Genomic DNA, 18,685 nt, shown 5'->3' with positions numbered 1-18,685 from the left:
ACTAAAAAATTTTGGCCATGAAGTATAGATTTTAGAAATTTTATAAAAATATTTTCTATGCTAGTTATCTCCTTTAAAATGCTATAAAAATTCTTCTATATTTACGAATTTCTCGCATGCGATTTTTCTATATATTTCACTTCGTGTAGCTGGCTGAAGGGAGAGCCATCCGAACCGAACAAGAAGCACGACACGAACGAATTGTATGGTCTTATGGGATACACGCACGAATCAGCCACCCCCGCATCTGCTTCTTTCCCTCCGGTAACCAACAAGCAATTGCGCCTGCAGAGGGCTGCCATATCAGTATCAGTTGGAAAGCCAAAGTCGTCGCGTGCGGTTGGTGCTCGGATGATGAAATTTTCACACACTGCGTATGAAAGAAATAGAGGGAGAGAGAGAGCGAGATAAAGTGAATTTAGTGAGTGCGAATTGAACGAGAATTCTTGCAGACAAAAGTTTTCAAAGGGAAGCAAATTTTGCGTAAAGGAAAATTAGATTTGATTCTCTACAGCTTCTCAAGTGGAGTTAAAGTTGAAAGAATTTCATATTGAATTCATTCGTTTTGCCTCTCTGATTGATGGCCATTCAATAAAAGAAAAGTTAATTTGAAAATTTGTGTGAAATTCTGTGCGAAAAAAAAGAAGTGTGACCAAAAGAAGAAAATTGTTCAAAAGTGATTTCCAATTTGATTTTAATTGGCCAAGTGAAAGGAGGAAAAGGATTTTAACCGCCATCTCTATCCATTTTCCAAACTGTTTTACAGTCTTGTGGGCAAAAATTTTGCGTTATTTTCAATTTAAATTAATTACAAGTAAAAACCCGAAGAAGACATGTGTTAAGCCAATTTAGACATAATTAAGGATTAATTGAGCCTGTCTTGCTTGCTCTTACTTCTACTTGTTCCCTATCTCATGAATAAATAAATAAACAAACAAAAGGAGCGAAAAAAACAAATACGCACAAACACATTGTAAAGGAATTTCATGGCATATGAATAACAACAATAACAACAACAACAACAATAATAATAATAATCATATTAATAGGTAAGTGAGTGATTCCCATTTTGTTATCAATTGAAATGAAATGAAAGACTATTTGCAAAACGATTATGAGAGTTTCCTGCGTGATGAGTTGAATGAACTATTCTCTTTGTATTAGTTTAGATACCTTTTGTTTCATTGGCAACTAAATTGTAGGCAATTTTTTTTTAACAACTAATTAGTTTTTCACGCCATGGATTAGCAAATTATTAATATGAAGTGGTTTATTTGATAAATTTATGTATATAAAATGTTGATGGATGTTGATTCAAGAGATTTGTTTTAGGAGTTCTAGTCAAATATTTACTACAAATTGCGAGTTTTCACTTAAAGTATTTAAATCCTTTTTAGCCAGATACTGCAAGCAAAGATTTAACAACTAACTAAAATCCAGAGAAATTTAATTAAAAGTGAAAGAATCATAGCAAATCCAAGCCAAACTAAGCGAATTATAAACAAATTCGTTATGGATTTTGCAAATACTAACCCAGTTAAACTAAATTGAATGAAACCAGCATTTAATTGTTTTAGCATTTAAAACGGCTTTACTTGAAATGTTTTTTCTTTTTATTATGGGATTTGGCATTCGTTTTGTTTAACATTTTCACAATAAATTTGTTAAATCAACTATCATGTAGAAACCCATTTATTTTTGCATACGGTAATAACTATTTTATTACTAAATTTATGGTATGAAAAGACAACAAGATTTCGTTTACTAGTTTAGCAACAAATGAGTTGAGTTCAGCATATAAATAATAAAAGATTCAGCTTAATCTAAATTGCCAAGCAAAGTAAATCTTTTGAGAGAATGACAACGAAAGTAATTTTTCTTTTAAATAAATATACGACAAGGATACTTATTTACGAGAGAGGGAAAGATAAAAGGAGAAAGTCAAGAGAGAAAAATAAACGACTTAAAAAATCAATTTAATTATATCCTTATTATGTATATATAAGTTTTGTAAAAGGCAAACACTGCATACACCAAGGATATTGAGGCTAATTTCCGTTTCCACTAAAGCAAAAGGTTGAAAAAGAAAGAAATTAAAATTTATCAGGCAATGAAACACATTTTCTTAATTCCGATAAGAAATTGTGGCAGTTGGATTCTAATTTGCCGTCATTTCCGGTTTTAGGTAGTTGACTATTTTATTCTATAAGTGGAAAATTGAAGTGCATTTTATTCAAGTGAGGTGCTTACTGAAATTACATTAGGTTGGTTAATTGTCGCTGATAAATCAATTCGAAATTGACTATTAAATATTGTTCCTAAGTATAAATGTATAAGGTGAGGTGATAGCAACTTGGTTGGTTTTTTTTTTTTAATATTTAAGCTTTTAATTGCCGTTATTATATACAAGAGAAATAGTTACAGTTTTGACAGTTTGAGATAATTCTTCAGGTCCATAAGAACAATCAACAATCCTTGCAGAGCCTATAAGATTCATTTTTTTTTCCTTATTTTCTTGAACCTAGAGCTTTGTTTAGTAGTATAAGAAGAGTAAACCAAATGAAAAGTGTTCTCTCAAATCTTAAATCTATTTGATTTCTATGATTTTTTTAAAAATTTACGTGAAATATTTAAGTTCCTTCAAAATCAATTTCTATTATTTCCAAAGTCCCGAAGAATTATTCTGGGCATTAAGCATTTTAATGAATTTTCTTCTATGTGGGAGGGTCTTTCCTTTTTTATCTGCTAAAGTGTTGACCAGTTGACAGTTTATTTCCTCACTATACCAACCCGCATTTACCCTCCACATCCCCCCCATTACCACAATATTTGGTAAAAAGCCCTTTATCGGTAATTTCAAATGGGTCAACCGCTGCTTACGTTGCTTCTTAACTAACTTTTCGTGTGTTAGAATGTATTCTACTACAAATTGTCTAATTTAAATATTCCAGTCAGGTAGGCTTTATGTGATTATCTTTTGTTGTTTGCTGTATGTGTCTCTGTGTGTGTGTGTGCATCTAAAACCATTGAGAAAAATTAGCATAATTTTTGTGTAGTCATTTACTGTTGCATTTGGCATTTAATTAATTTTGTAGTTAGTCGTTTTGTTGTATTTGTATTCGCCGCATTGCATTTAAATTGAAGTTGATTCAGTTGGTCGGTTGTCGTCTCTGTTGGTTGTCTAATTATGCGGCGTGAAAATGCAATGCATGTACAAATATTGACGCGCCACAGTTTGTTTAACAGTTTTTTCCTCCATCTTCTCCTCCTATACCTCCACCTCCTTTGTCTTCATTTGTTGTTGTTGATGCCTGATGTTGTTGTTGTTTTCGTTGTTGAACGTGTGTCTATTTAAAGTGGAACTGAAATTGAACATATTGGAACATACATATATAAACTTCATTTATCAGGGTGCAGTCTATTGTTTAAACAAAACCGATGAAAATAATTAACAGAACAATATTTTGGTCTTTCTCCCACCATAAAAAAGCTTGAAATATGTGAAAATTAGAAGAAAGGGTAATGGAAAATGGACAGATCTAATGATAGAGTCATCTAATATCAGGTCAAAACTTTGAAAATTAGATTCTCGGGCACTATGGCTTAGGGTATAAATGTTTACTTTCCACTCAAATGTAGTGAAAATTATTTATGGTCTTCAATAATGTTTCCAGGGTTTATCAATCATAAATATCGGCAAGTTATTATAATGATTTCAATTAGGTTTGAAAGTAAAATTTATTTCCCAACTAGTTTGTTTGTTGAAGGCGTGTGTTCCCATTTAAATCTTTTACCTTATTGAAAGTTCTTTAGTAGCTAAAATTAAGATTTTATTTGTTTCATTAATTTATGATCTCTTTTTTGAAAATTTAGTTAAACATACAATTTATGATCATTTTATTTAAAATATATTTATAAGGAATTAGTTTTGCTTAAGCTTGATTTATGTAAGAATTAGTTTCTGTGACTTTGTTAAAAAAAGTAGCTTAAAGTTAATCCGTTAAGAACTTGAATTAAATATGAATTCGTATTAGTATGCAGTGGAGGGCATTGTCATTGTAGAGATTAAGATGAAGCCAAGCAGCTGTTTAAGCCACACGAAAGTGTGAAGTTTTCTGAGAACTCTGTGAGACTCTTTCTCTTTCGACACTTTCCCTTATCCATTGGCAACGGAAATGCATTTTGATCTCGGCGATGTGAGTGTGTGAGTTGGTGTGTTACTCATTTTACCTCACTTAGTTAGTAATGCAGTACGCATTCTCATCTCCATCTCCAACTCCAACTTCATTTTCATTTCCCTTTCCCTTATGGTCTGTCAGCATATTACACTTTGAGAAACACTTAAGCAAACATTACACAAAATACACAAAACACAACTAAAAAATACAACAAACCAAAAATAAAGTCAAACCAACTGGGTGAAGGTGGAGTGAGGCTCGTCAGTCAGTCACTCGGTCGTCGCTTGGTTAGTTTGCTCGCCTGTCGTGATACCTCAAAAAGGTAGTCAGGCAGCAGGCTCAGTGCTCACTTGACATCTTTTGGGTTTAAGATTTAACCCCTGGTTGGCTGACTGGCTGACTGAGTGACTGACGCACACACACACACACACACATTCCCCCCACGAGTTAATCTTGAAGTGGAAATCTCTTTTTTCCGGCTGCTGTTAGAAAATATTAAAAAGCAATTTTCATTTTTCTTCACAAAACATTTTTCACATTTTTTCCTTAGATTTTAATTAACCACTTGAGGTAATCTAGCTCCTCCCAGTCACTCTCTTCTATTTTCCCTCTCTTTATTTAGCCTTTCAACTATTTGTAAATATTTGTAGTAAATTTTTACACACACTAATTACACGCTCTGCACTTGAACTAGTTTTTCTCTACCTTCCCTCGCTGTGGGTGGCCTCAGTTCAAAAAGGAAACTTATCTTTGCATTTTCCCTTTGAATTTATGTGTAACTAAAAGTAGCTAAGAAATTGAAACAAATGTGAAACATGGACAAAAAGACAAAGTAAATTGCATTATTATGCAATGTATATTACATATCTTTAGATCTCAATTATGCAAATCACACACACACAGATGGAGAGATAGAGTAGAGAAACTTTGACTGAAACTAATTTGTTGTGTGTCATCATCATTATTATTGTTATTATGTTTTCTACGATATTTAAAATGATTTTACATGGTCATCAGCATTTTTAATATATGTCCAACTGTCTGTAGCTTGGTTTATCTTTCAAACCAAAGATGCAGCATAAATAAGACTGGCGACAGGTGCACGCATCTGTTGAAGGAAAATAAAAATGAAGAAGATTGTGCAATGGAAATTCAATAGCATGAGTAGGAGGAGTAGTGTGAGGGAGGAGTATGAGGGAGTGTGAGAGATAGTATGACATACTTTATTTAGTTTAGACACACATCGAGAGTGGTGGGAGGTGGGGGGGAATAGTTATGGACAAGTATATACTATATGCCCTCCAGCTGTTTGTCTTGTGTTGTTTTCTTGATAAGTCACGTCTCTCATGTCAACGCTTATATTTATCTACCTCTCTCCTGCTCTTATTTCTTCCTCAATTTGAGTGGGCAGCCAAATCTACTTATCTCTCTCTGTGTGTGTGTGTGTGTGTGTGTGTGCATTAGTTTTCAAAACCAATTAAACTGGACTTAAACTTATTTAAAACTATTAGCTGGTACAGCATTCAAAAGCCAACTTAACCGCATCCACCACACAGACATGCCCCGAATAATCTGTTTAGTACAAATCAACTTTCAAAATGCACCGAGCAAAATGATATCAACCACCAACCATTGGTGGTGTCTGTGGTGGCGATGGCGGTGGCGGCGGCACCACCAAAAAGTCCAACCGCAAAGATAGGCAAACTGGCAAATGTGAAAATTATGTTCACAGAGAGAGATATACACACAGTTGGATGTAGTTCAATGTGGCCAGAGCGGGTTAATGTGGCGGCATTTGTCACATTCATTGGCAAAATATTTGCAAAAAAAAAGAAACTAGTGGAAAAGGCGGAGCTATTTAGCAAATCCCCCCACATACACTGAGAGGAATAAGTAAGAGATGTTTAAAAAATTACTGGTTGGAGAATAAAGGTTATTAGAATTACGCCAAATTAGATGTTCAAAGTTTATCTACTTGAAAATATTCTGAAAATCTACATATGTAAGAAATGAAGAAAGGAAGAAATTTTATAAAAATAATAGATGTTTTAGATGTTTCTTAACGAAAAAAATCTAGAATTTGTTGATGAAGAATCATTACAAAGTATTATCTAGACATTGGCTTCTAGAAAACAGAAAAATATATTTAAAAATTAAGAATGTAATTTATATGTTTCAGAAAAGGAAACATGCTTGTTTGATTAAATGTTTTGAAAGATATCAAATTGGAGCAAAATCCTTTTTTTGGTCGAAAACATTTCCAGATCAAGATTAACCCTCTACCGCATACAAAGCCATATATGGCTTCTCACTTTCAATAATTTTTATTTTTGTGTAAAACGGTACTTAGGTTTACCGTTTGTTATCAGTTATTCTCTTTGCACTATTTTCTGTTGGAATTCGATGTTCATAGGTTTTTTGTGTTGCCTTATCGCAAGTTTCAATCAGTTTTGTGCAAGCGTCTCAAGCAGATGAACGAAAGTGAATTTTGCTAAATTTAAAACTTAATTTGCTCTACTAAAAAACACTTTTGTGGCTGAAAAGTATTTTTTTTTGTAAAGAATATAAAGTTTTCTTTTATAAAAATAAATAATTTGAGCATAGGTAAGCATCACAAGTACTAATTCACGCAAAAAACTGCGGAAGCCATATATGGCTCTACATGCAGTAGATCCAGTAATCCAGCAAAGCCTCACAAATGGGGCTTCAAAAATTTTGTTTTGAGTGGAGTATCAGGCTTTGGCTATGATTTTGATATATTTGCGGGAGCCCAAAGTGATACATATCCGGACGGGGCCCCTAATTTGGGAGTAAGCGGAAATGTTGTATCAAGATTATCGGCAACCATACCAAAAGGAAAAAACTACAAACTATTTTTCGACAATTGGTTCACTAGTCCCAAACTTCAAGTCTACCTTATGGAAAATGGCATATTGGCTTTGGGTACGGTAAGGATTAATCGAGTACCTAATTCAAAGATGCCAACTGAAAAAGAATTGAAAAAGCAAGGACGTGGAAGCATGGTCGAAAAAGTTACTAATATCGATGGAGTTCAGCTTGGCCTTGTCTCTTGGTTTGACAATAAGGTAGTAAACATTCTTTCTACTTACGTGGGAAGCAATCCTGTTTCGTCGAAAAACCGATTCAGTAAGAAAGACAAAAAGTATATAGACATCGACTCTCCTAAGGCAGTTGATGTGTACAATTACCATATGGGTGGCGTTGACTTACTGGATTCTTTACTAGGACTTTATAGAATTCAATTGCGTTCAAGAAAGTGGTATAAAAAAATTTTTTTTCATATGATTGATATGTGCGTGGTTAATTCATGGATTTTATGGCGTCGTAAGTCAGATCAATACATGGGACTCTTCGACTTCAAGCTTTTAATAGCTGAGCACCTGGTCAAGGCAGGAAAAATGAAGAAGCGCGGACGTCCTGCGATGACTCCAACTTCATCCCCGGCTAGAAGCAGGGAAGGTACTCCTACCAGCATAAGAAAACACCAGAAAATTCCCTTGAATTCTGTTCGGGTGGACAATATTGGGCATTTTCCCACATGGAAAAAGCAAAGGCAACTCTGCCAAAACAATTGTTCTTTCCGCTCATACACGTTTTGTGAGAAATGCAATGTATTTCTATGCTATAGTGACAAAAGAAACTGTTTTACCAACTTTCACCTAATTACATAGAAAGCCATATATGGCAAACTCTAAAAAGCGCTAAATGCATAGAAAGCCATATATGGCTTAATTTTTTTTTCCCAAACTATGCCCCCCAAAAAAAAAAAAAAGTCCAAATATATATTATCTTCACCTAAATAAACACATATTTACATAAAAAAATTTTTTTTCTTTATTCTTTCTTTGGTCATGCAGTAGAGGGTTAAAAAATAAATTCAAAATCATATTGGAATATCTTTTAATATATTCAATATACTCAGTATAAGCACTAAGATTGAAATTGGACTGCATTGAAATCGAAAAATTTAAAATATTGAGTTAGTTTTGAAGACATTTTAGAAGCAAATCGAAGGAATAATTGAATTCTTAGGTCGCTCTTATTATTTCTAGTGCCTTTATTCAACTTATGTAGAGACAAAAGACCAAAAATTCACCTGCCTTTTTTACACTTATCTTATCATATTCTCTGAAAATTTTAACATAATTTGTTATGCATATGAAGCATAATTTTGGCTTAGAGTGTAAAAAACTATTTATATAGGAAATTGATTATCAAGTTTATGTGGCGGAAAAGTATTGGTAATAGCGTTTAACCCCAAGAGTGGCCTCACCTTACATACATTGAAATTGGCATTTCCAATTTGAATTGGACAAAAAGAGTCAAACGACAAGTTTGGCCAGTTGCTTCTCCTAGTTGCGCTCATATTAATGTCAAGTAATTCGCCAATTTAATTTGCAGCATTAATTTTATTTATTTATATACATTTTGCTTAGTTGTTGTTGGCCCGAAAAATGACCAAGCCAAACAGCTGCTTGGCCTGAAGAGTTTTGGCTGGACTGCTGCCTGCAGCTGTGCGTTTTTTTCTTGCAGCGTGGCCAAATTACAATGCTGCATTTTGTCAATTGCAATAAAAATAATCAACATGCATTCGCCTGGATGTGGCCAGCAGTTTATGCAGTTGCAGCTAAAAGTTTTCCTTTATTTTTTTTTGCTGCTGCTGCTGCTGTTGCTGCTTTTCTTTTATTTTCCTTGCAAACATATTGTGCGGTAGATTTACAACCCGCATGGACAACACGTTCAGCGATGGAATGAAAAAAAAGAGCGCAAAACTGCAACTGCATTTCAGTTGCCCATTAACATAATAATGCGGCCTGGGCTTGGGTCTCTGTCTGGGATTGGGATTGGGTCGGCAACTCCTTCCATCCATCCCAGAGTCTCCCTCTCTACCTCTCTCTCGTTCTGCATTTGTAACGTTTATTTGCATTGCACAATTGCAGCCAAAGTAAATAATCAACTCGCGCTAATCTTCTCAGCCAAAACTGCATTTAGCGAGAAAAAAAAAATATAAGAAACCAAACGGAGTCTCAGTTTATTTCTTTGGTCAGTTTTTGTGGTTGAGAAACGTTTTTCGTTGATTATTTTGAAATGTGTTTTGTCCGTCTATCTGAATGTCTGTCTTTCTCTGTGGGTAACTTTGCTTTATCTCTAAAGAAACTCAACGCACTTTGGACTTGGAAAAAAAGGTCTCCATCACCATCTCTCTCTCTCTCTATTTGAGACATTTGCATAAAGTTCTTCATATTCTTAAGGCAGAACGTGTGTTGAATACAACAATCCATCGTGATGGACTCTATGCATAAAAATGCACTTCAATTTGATGAAAAGTGTTAAGGGAAATATCAAAATGTGCAAAAGGAAATCATTAAGAAATTGTTTATGAACAATGCAAGCATTAAAATCAAACATCATTTAACTTTTATGGCAATCATTTGTCAGAAATGCAATAAAATAGCCCAACTAGTTAATGACTATTTGCGAACTTAAGAGAATGTCTCGTAATCCATCCTTTCATAAATATTATAATGAAGTTTTTGAAATGCATATAAAGTCATTTTGGACCATAAACATAATGATTTACAATTCGCGATGAGATAAATTCCCATAGTCGGTTTTTTTTAAATGACTCATTTGAATTTCTTTCATGAATTCCTTGGTCCGTTTTGGATTTAAAAAGCTAAACTCAGTAAAAAAGGGATCTAATTTTAAAGAATTATAAAAATAACAAAATTTCAACAAAAATTTTATGTAGTATATATATTATACATGTATTTATTACTTAATATATAATCTGTATTCTTATAGCCTTTTTCTTTCCATTGATTAAAAAAGTTGAAGCCAAAGAAAAGGTCCCAAAGTAGGTGGCTAAGCCAAAAATGAGACACAATTTCTTTCTTTCATTATGCCACATTGACTAATTCAAAAGAAGCTCTAAAAGATTTCAAATTTTCTTTTGCATAGAGTCCGCCGTAGTCTATTTAGGCTTGAGGCTATTTATCTGGTTTTGAAGTCATCTTTGCTTGGGCCATGATTGATTATGTTTTATAATTTATTAATTTTTCGTTTTCTTGCTCCCACACACGAAATAAAAGTGTCTCTCTTGGTCTCTTTATGAATAATCAATAAATTATGCTATAGCATCATAACGAAATATATCGGAAAGTGCAACAACAACAACAACAACTACGAGAAGAAGAAGAACAACAGAAGGCGCCCGCATCCGTATAAAAAGTTATACTTATATATAAATACAATACATTCTTTTTGCCGAGTCAAGATAAGACTCAAACACAACTAGAGTGAGGGTTAGATGGAGAGAGGGAGAAGGGTGATGCGTGATGTGGAAAGGGAGGGGGGGAATGGCTTCCCACTTGCGCCTTAGTCAAAGTCCCAGGCGGCTTATCTTGTCTGAGGCAATCGCGCAACTCGCTTCGATTATTAACCCTCATAAATATGGTCCACCTCCAGCTTTGGCTTTAGCTCATCCTCCATCTCCTGCTCCTTCTCCACCTCCTCCTGGCTTGCTCCTTTTTCTTTGGGAGATGTTGCAAGAGTCTCCACATCATTTTCATTAGCATGTGTTTGTGTGTGCCTTATCCCTGTCTATATATACCTTCATCTCGCTCTTGCCTGCTCTTCTAATAAATGTTTTTCAATTTTCATTGTGGTTTTTCCCTTTTTTTTTGTTGTTGCTCATTTTTTTTTTTTTTTTGTGGTTCTCTCTTCTCATCAGGCTTGGCTATTGTTGTTTGTGGTTTGCTTTTCATATTTTCATTTTTGTTTTCCTTCTCTTTTGGTTTTGGTTAAAATGCTTTATCATCGAAGTAGAGCCGAGTTGAGGCAAGTCGGAGGCGAGTCAGAGGCAAGTCAGAGGCCGCCCAGCCTTTGTTGGCTTTATTGAGCCATAACTGCAAGTTTGTTGTTCTCATTTACCTTACCCTCCAACCTCCTCCACCCGTATCCCCTTCCCCTTTACATTATTCACTCTGCTTATTTTACTGATTAATCATGTTACTTGTGCCCAGTCCATGCTCATGCTCATGCCCATGCCCATGCCCAGCTGTTCTATGGCCTAAGCCCCGAGTGAAAGTGAATTGAAAGTTGGATAAATTGAATTATTATTGCTTCAGGGTAAATATCATCAAGGAAAAAAAAAAAACAGAAAAGCAAAAATTTCTGAAACTTTGTTTGATCAATATGAGATTCTTGAAAATTGGTTTCATTTGTATAGCAGAACATAAGATTAAAGAATTTAATCTCCTCGATATCTAGTAAGAGTAATTTTAGCGGAAGAAAACTTAGAGATATCATCTGAATGTTCTTGAAAAGAAAGATGAAGAAACGACCAACATTCTATTATTATGGAATATGTTTTTAACAGTTTAATAATATGGCAGTCTTTCATTTGCTGAGAAGTTAAGCTGAATTCCAAAAAAATATTGAGAGTTTTGAATCGATTACCAACTTTGAATATAAAATTATTAAGTTTTCATAACATGAAAGTTTTCTAAAACACTTTTAATTCTAAGTCAATGTTATGGAATCAAGAACATTTATTTATCAAATTTCACAAAAGTTAATAGAAATTAACTATTTAAAAAAACGAAAACGAAAAAAAAAATTAATGAATAAAAACAATAAAAAAATTGTAATAATTAATTAAGTCATAAGCAACGCCCCATTAAGAAATTTACTTTTCATTTTCTTAATTCATCTTAATAATTTAATACAATTGCCTAAATGGGAATTCAAAGGGTGATGAAAGGAAACGAAATTCTAATAATTTACTTATAGTTCTCGACCGTTCTGAGATCAATTCAAATCTAACTCTCAGCATTTTTCCAACAAGGAAATAAGAAAACAAATTGTAAGCTAATGGAATGCCTTTTATCTTTTTCAAACTTTAATAGTTAACTAAAATGATTTAGATATAATATTTTAGAATTCCAAATTATCTACGTCGAATTGAGAATTTCAGGTTAAAGTCCTGTTAACCATTGCCTTTTGATTGGTACCAGTTTTCGTTCCTTCCTTAGCGCTTCTTTTTGTTATCCTCTACTCTGTTATACCTCAATGGCCACCTTATCGCCTCGCTTGTCAATAAAATTCGACATATCATTCTCTGCTTCCCGCATCCCTCTGCCCCATCCCTTTTTCGTGTTCCAAAAGCTATCCACAAATTTACCAACTCATCGTTTTTTTTTTAGCCATAAGGCAGCGCCCGCTTATCCTGTCGAATAAAATGTGTGTATATATTTTAAACACTTTTCTCCCTAAAAATATACCCCAGAATAAAAAAAAAGCGAAAAAAATGAAAAGGTGACCAGGCCAATGTCCTACCATTATAATTTCCTCTTGCATGAGTTTCGCTTTTTTCCATTTTTTATTCCTCATCCAGAAGAATAAAAAGAGAAGGTTATAAATCATTTGACCGAGCATATTTTTAATAGAGTTCTCTCTTTTCTTCCCCTTGTTTTAACGTTTTGTTCCTTTTTTTTTTTTTTTGGTAATTTTTTGAAAAGGGTTAAATGTTGTATTTGTTGTAATCTCTTAATTAATAAACATAAATTCTCTCTTTTTGCAGGTGAGTGAACTTTATCTCCGTTTTGCTTCTGGGCAGCCAATTATGGGTAAGAAAAGAAAAGAAATTTTCTTGGTTTTTTCTTTCTTTTTTATTTGACAATTTTTCTCAATGACAAATCAACTGAGAATCTTTTCACGCCCAAAAAGATACAATGAGCCACCAAAAAGCCAAACAACAGAACATCATCATGAGTTTCCTTTCAAAACCTCGTTATCCTTTAACCACACAGTGAGAGGAGGATGTGTGTGTGTTATAAATAGATCTTTAAAGTTGGTTAAATAATTGATTGATGGTTTTTCTATGTATCTATGCCTCTTTTGCACCTGTTGTCACTTGCCAGAAAGTGAAAAACTTGCTGAAAAAGGACACTAACAAGAAATCAATATGGCCCTAGACAACTTACTGAAACTCTGTCGCTCTCTCTCTCTCTTTCTCTCCGCCAAACGATATATGCCAAAAAAAATTTCCGAGAGAGTCTCAACATGGAAAAACATTCTAAGAACAACAAAAAGTAGCAAAAGAAAGAAAAAAAAAAAAAAAAAAACAATGCCTCCGTTTGGCACTTCCGAGACTTGTACGTCAATGTCAAGTTTGACAGATGCCAGGCAGGACAAGAAGGAAGTAAGACTACAAATGGGGGATGGGGATTGGGTATGAGATGCGATGGGATGACATCGAAGGGAAAGAAGCAAGCAAAAGAAGCAAAAGCATGGATTTACTTTTATTTTATTACTGTCATTGTACGCTCTCTCACGGTCTCTCACTCGATCCTTAAACCTTTTTTTTTTTGCGTGTCTGGGTGGGTGACAGAATCCCGAGTTTCTGAGGATATTGTGTGTGGCTTTTGCGTAAGGATATGACCATGGCCATGGTTAGATGTCGTTATCAGCCATCTGTGTTCTCTCTATGCATCGTCTCCATCGCCATTTCCTCATTTCATTTTCTTTGCTCTTGTTTCGTTTGTTATCTTGTGTTTAGTCAGGCATAGGGCAGGAGCTCAGCGAGATGGGCAGGAGGGAAAGTCTTGCCTGGACTGGCAGCTTTTTGGCAAGTCGTAAATTAAAAATGGCTTAATATGTAAATCCTTGCTCCTTGCATCATCGCTCCCACAACGCCTGTCTGTCGGTCTTTCGGTCTGTCCAAATGTCCTTTTGCCAGATTAGTTTTGTGGATATTTCAGCTTATGTTTGTTTCTGTCTATGTCCTAGTCTGGTTTAGCTTTTTGCTTTTCTTTTTTCTTTCTTCCTTCATTTTTGTCTTATTTGAGAGGGGTTCGAGTTGTGTCTTTGAGGCTGGGTTAATGTCTCTTGTCACTTTTGGTCACACATACGTTTATTTGTCTTTTGCCTCAATACTGTAAATGTTTTTCCTTTAAGGGGTTAACTTTAAGAAGGAAGTTTCATCATCAGCAGACAAAGCCACTCATAAATAGCAGATGAAATATCTCTAAAAAAAAACTCTATAAATTATAAAAAATAAATTAGATGGATGACCACAAGAAATCACAGAATTAATTTTGATTTTAAGGCTTTGCGTTAGCATTAGTTCTCAAGTTAAACAAGTAAACTAGTACCTAATATAGATTATAATGTAATGAAATAAAAATGATTTTAGTGTTAAAGGCTCTAAAAAATAGATTCAACAACTAGTTTTTTACGTTCTCCCAAGATTAGATCACAATGTGATGATTCTTGTTCCACGACAAACTTAAGTCTTTTGTGGTTTGTTAGATATTTAAGAACATCTTATCATCTTATCAAATATAAACTTACATAAACTCTCTCATCATTAAAAGCCAACAATTAATTTCCTTGCAATAAACTTCAAATTCACGCACTCACTTCAAAATAAACAGGACATTCTAAACTTTTAATACACTTTTGTCACTCCATTCAAATATCATTTGATTGCATATAATATGTATTTAGTTCAAGGTATTTCGATCTATCTATATAAACATACACACACACACACACATGCATGTATTTATCTGCATGCAACAATATAATATCTTATAGAGCAAACAATTTGCCATATACTCATATACAAATTAGCATAATGGCCACTTTGTGTCATCATTTCGCACAAATGGACTGCCATTAATTTATTCCCTTTGCAATTTGCATTGTCATTTAATTTCTCCTTTTCTCCACATCTCCTCCCCCTTTAACCAATCTCTCTCTCTCTATATTCTCACTTTTTCATATGCATTTATACCAATTTGCCTGTTTGTTTAATGCATTTTAGTAATTATTTTCAGTTCTTTTTTCCCCTTTTTTTGCTAGTACAAATACTTTAATTTCCTTTTATGACTCTGTCTAGATGAGAATTAATGATTAACTGGGAAAAAAAAAAAAATATGGTGTAAAATAAATTATTTCATTTATAAAATTTTGTTTAATCAAGACTTTGGTAAATTACTTTCGGTCATTAAAAATAAAATAAAAACAAAAAAAAACAAATCAATATTAATTAAAATATTTGATAGAATAATTAAAATATCAAAGGACCTGACTGGTTTCCTTTACATGGAAGTTTTTCTTAAATTATATAGAATTTTATTTCGCCTTGGCTATGGATCCGTCCATGCCCTTGGTGTACATATATATGTCTGATTCTTCGATTCATTCTTTAACATTTTGAAATTTAAACCTTTCATTGATTATTTTTTAAGATTTCCCGACCTCAACTACACAAGAACCTTAACCATTTAGTTTTATATATATATACACATCGTCTATTTTTTATTTTCTTGACTTTCTGGATGGTTTTTTTTGTATGGTTTTTGTATACGAAATGTACATAGAAGATTTTTATCGACACACAACATGGCGCCAGCATTATCGAATTCCCCACAATAATTGGGAGCCGAGAATATGGTTAACAGTTGACGCTTGGCAAAGAATTCATAACCATCTTCGACCACCTGATGGGCACGGCAAATCAATGTGAAACCATGCCGCAAGAGAAACGCACTGACTATATCCGCACCAAAGGTATAGCTAACTCCACGTTCATTGTTACCCCAACGGAAGCGTGCGGCATCGGGATCAGACCATAGAATATCACAAATTATACCAGTTTCTGGCACATCGCAGGGTCTTTCAATGTTACGTAATTGATCCATGTCAAAGAGGCTTGGGCTAAGTCCGCCATGGCAACAGAAGATTGTTCTATCGATGATTGCCGCCAGAGGCAAGCAATTGTAGCAATCGACAAATGTTCGCCACAATTTGATCGTGTAGCGTCGCTTGCACTCATCGTAGAAGCCATAGACTAAATTCAGACTAGAGCTCTCGTGATTGCCTCTAAGTAGAAAGAACTTGTCTGGATAACGCACCTTGTAGGCCAACAGCAATGTGAGCGTCTCAATGGATCTCTTACCCCGATCCACATAGTCGCCAAGGAAAAGATATTTTGTCAACGGTGGATAACCTGTTGAGTTAAAGTATTTTAACAAATTATAATATTGCCCATGAATATCACCGAGCACATTGACAGGAGCTTCTAGCTCCAAAAGTGAGGGCTGAGCTAGCAATATCTCTCGTGCTAATATACACACATAGGATATTTCGTATTCATGGAGATTAGCTCCTGAAAAATTAGTTGGTGCTTGAAGCAATCGTTCTATAATATCATCTAAATTAGTAATTTGATCACAGATCCCAGAACTTCGTCGAGATTCCTGCTGGGGACTTTTGTAGATCGAAAAGGATTCATCATCTGTTTTCGGGGTGACATTTCGATGGTGCTTCTTCATGCTCTTCATTGGTTTCAAATGATTTCTTTAATTTCCACTTTCAAAATTTGTCTAGTTGATTGTAAAATCGTTGTTAAATATTTCAAAATAATAGAAATGAAATTTGTGAAATTGAATTTAGTGATTTCTGATTTTTTTTCAAGCTTTAGATGAGTTATGATACATTTTAATCAATGAGAACTTGAAAGATTTATAATTTATTTTATTATTAAAAACTTGTTTCTTGGGTTTGTTGTGGGACAGTTTGAACTATTGAAAAATGAACTTATTTGCAATGGAATAATTTTGGCTGTAAAGTGATCACAATAACTTATGTACCTTATAAGCAAAAACTTCTGAGGAGTGGTCCTCATAAGGTATGCTCTAAGAACTTTTAGCAAATTTCTTTTCAATAATGATATATTTAATGGAACTAGTTATTTAAAAGACTTTAACGGATAAAATGCTAAAATGCTACTAAGGAAAGTGCCTTAAATGCTTTGCTTTGTTTGGGAAATAAAACTTAGCTTATAACACAAATAAAGTTTAAGGCTGAGTTAAGGTCTCTTAGACCAACATTGTCTTCCATAACTTGTTCGAATTACTTAAGGAACTAGTTCAATTTGGAGGGTTTTTTTTTGACTATCTACAATCATTTACACATGTTTGTTTGCATTTGGAGATTTCTCAACCCAATTTCTTCCCCTTTCCTCCTACCCCCTTGTTTTTGTTGTTGTTGTTTGCTTCATTTCTTATCGCTGATTGACAACTTCTAAGTCAGTTCTCATTTCCCTTCTCGTTTGCACAGAGAGAAAGTTACAGTTTTACAAATCTTCAACTAACAATGAAACGTCACAAAGCACATAACTGTCTTTCAATCAGCCAAATTTCATTCCTCCCCTACCCCTCCCTCACCACACTTCGCACTTCCCCATTTTGTCACCCACTCATTCGAAACACACCCGCTCCCGTTTGGTGTGTCTCTCTCTCGCTCGCTCTCTCTTTGTGTGAGCCATGACATCCGTTGCTTTTATTTTTCAAATCAACATAATGGACACTTTGCCCGGCGGCTTTATGAGCTCATCTCCCCTCTCAATCCCCCCCATCACCATCTACTATTTTGCACCACCCAGAACTCCTTCTCCCCGTAAACCACTGCAAACACATAAAAATACAAAGACAACTTCAGATTTTGGCTTTGACAGCTGACACATTTGTGAGTGGTTAAGGGCAAAATGAGGGGTTGGGGGATGGGGCCCACCCTTTTTGCGCTCCAGGAAATCTTAACAGGAACCTACCGCAGATGCAGAATTTGCTGATGCTGTCTGCCACTCATTAAACATTTCGCTAACTGCAACTCTTTGGGTGTCACAACACAATTCAGAAAGAGAGGCAGAGAGGCTGCGTTTTGTTGATTTTAGGAGCATGTGACACAAGTGCGGAGCGGGGAGGGGCAGCGAGAATCATTCTGCGAAATCCGAAGACTAAAGAAAGGAAGAGAGTGGGAAGGAGTTTGACTTTGGTTCTTACCCACATACACAATTGACACTTTCCGCCCGCAAATATTAAAATATTTCACACGAAATTCTCTCGCCAAAATAAGCAAAGAAGGGCAAAGAGAAAGAAAGACAAAGTGAGCGAATGGGACAGCAAGCGGGAAGAGTAAACACAGCTGGATGCTGAGCTGATTCAACTGCGCTTTGCTTTGCCTATCTAATGAATGCAGTTGCTCTGCCGACGTCGCGACGCGTCGCTGCCACTGCCGCCTTATCTGTCCGACCTCAGCAGGCCTAGCCCGCACACACACATGTGAAAGATAATGCAAGAGAGGGAGCAAGAGAGTGAGTGTGTGAGAGACTGCTGTTCTTTTTTGTTTGTGGTTGTAGTTGTTAATTGCTTGCCGCTACTTTCTTGCATTTCCCCCGCCTACTGCCCCCCCGTCTCTGACAAACACAGTCTCTCCCCATCTTACTCTCTCTAATGTTAATCACTGCCACACATCAATGCGGTAGCTCTTAATGGGTTTTTATTTGTTTATATGAGCAGAAACAGAGAGAAAAAAAAAAACAAAATATGATGTGTCCCGTCGTCGGCGGGGGAAGAGAAAACATTAAGAGCAAAGGGGGTGGGGGCAGGGCCCCCTGCCAGCTGACCGATGCAACG

General features: G+C 35.0%; 2 protein-coding genes across 2 annotated transcripts in view; one reads left to right on the top strand and one right to left on the bottom strand.

Annotated features, from left to right (window-relative positions):
* The first annotated feature begins 326 nt into the window (after nucleotides 1-326).
* Fili (Fish-lips) overlaps nucleotides 327-18,685 on the top strand; it is a 103,075-nt gene continuing 84,716 nt past the window's right edge. The window contains exon 1 of the mRNA XM_068288492.1: nucleotides 327-1,049. The gene's annotated coding sequence lies outside the window, so the exon portion shown is untranslated. The remainder of the gene's footprint in view (nucleotides 1,050-18,685) is intronic.
* On the bottom strand, nucleotides 15,493-16,687 carry PpN58A (Protein phosphatase N at 58A). Its single transcript, XM_068289324.1, has one exon. It carries the CDS (start codon nucleotides 16,550-16,552, stop codon nucleotides 15,521-15,523), a length of 1,032 nt encoding a protein of 343 aa, XP_068145425.1. The 5' UTR covers nucleotides 16,553-16,687; the 3' UTR covers nucleotides 15,493-15,520.

Source organism: Drosophila tropicalis, unplaced genomic scaffold, assembly GCF_018151085.1.
Source record: "Drosophila tropicalis isolate 14030-0801.00 unplaced genomic scaffold, ASM1815108v1 contig_593, whole genome shotgun sequence".
NCBI classification, from domain to species: domain Eukaryota; kingdom Metazoa; phylum Arthropoda; class Insecta; order Diptera; family Drosophilidae; genus Drosophila; species Drosophila tropicalis.
The sequence above is the reverse complement of the archived record's forward strand: the minus strand, read 5'-3'. Positions and strand labels throughout refer to the sequence as shown.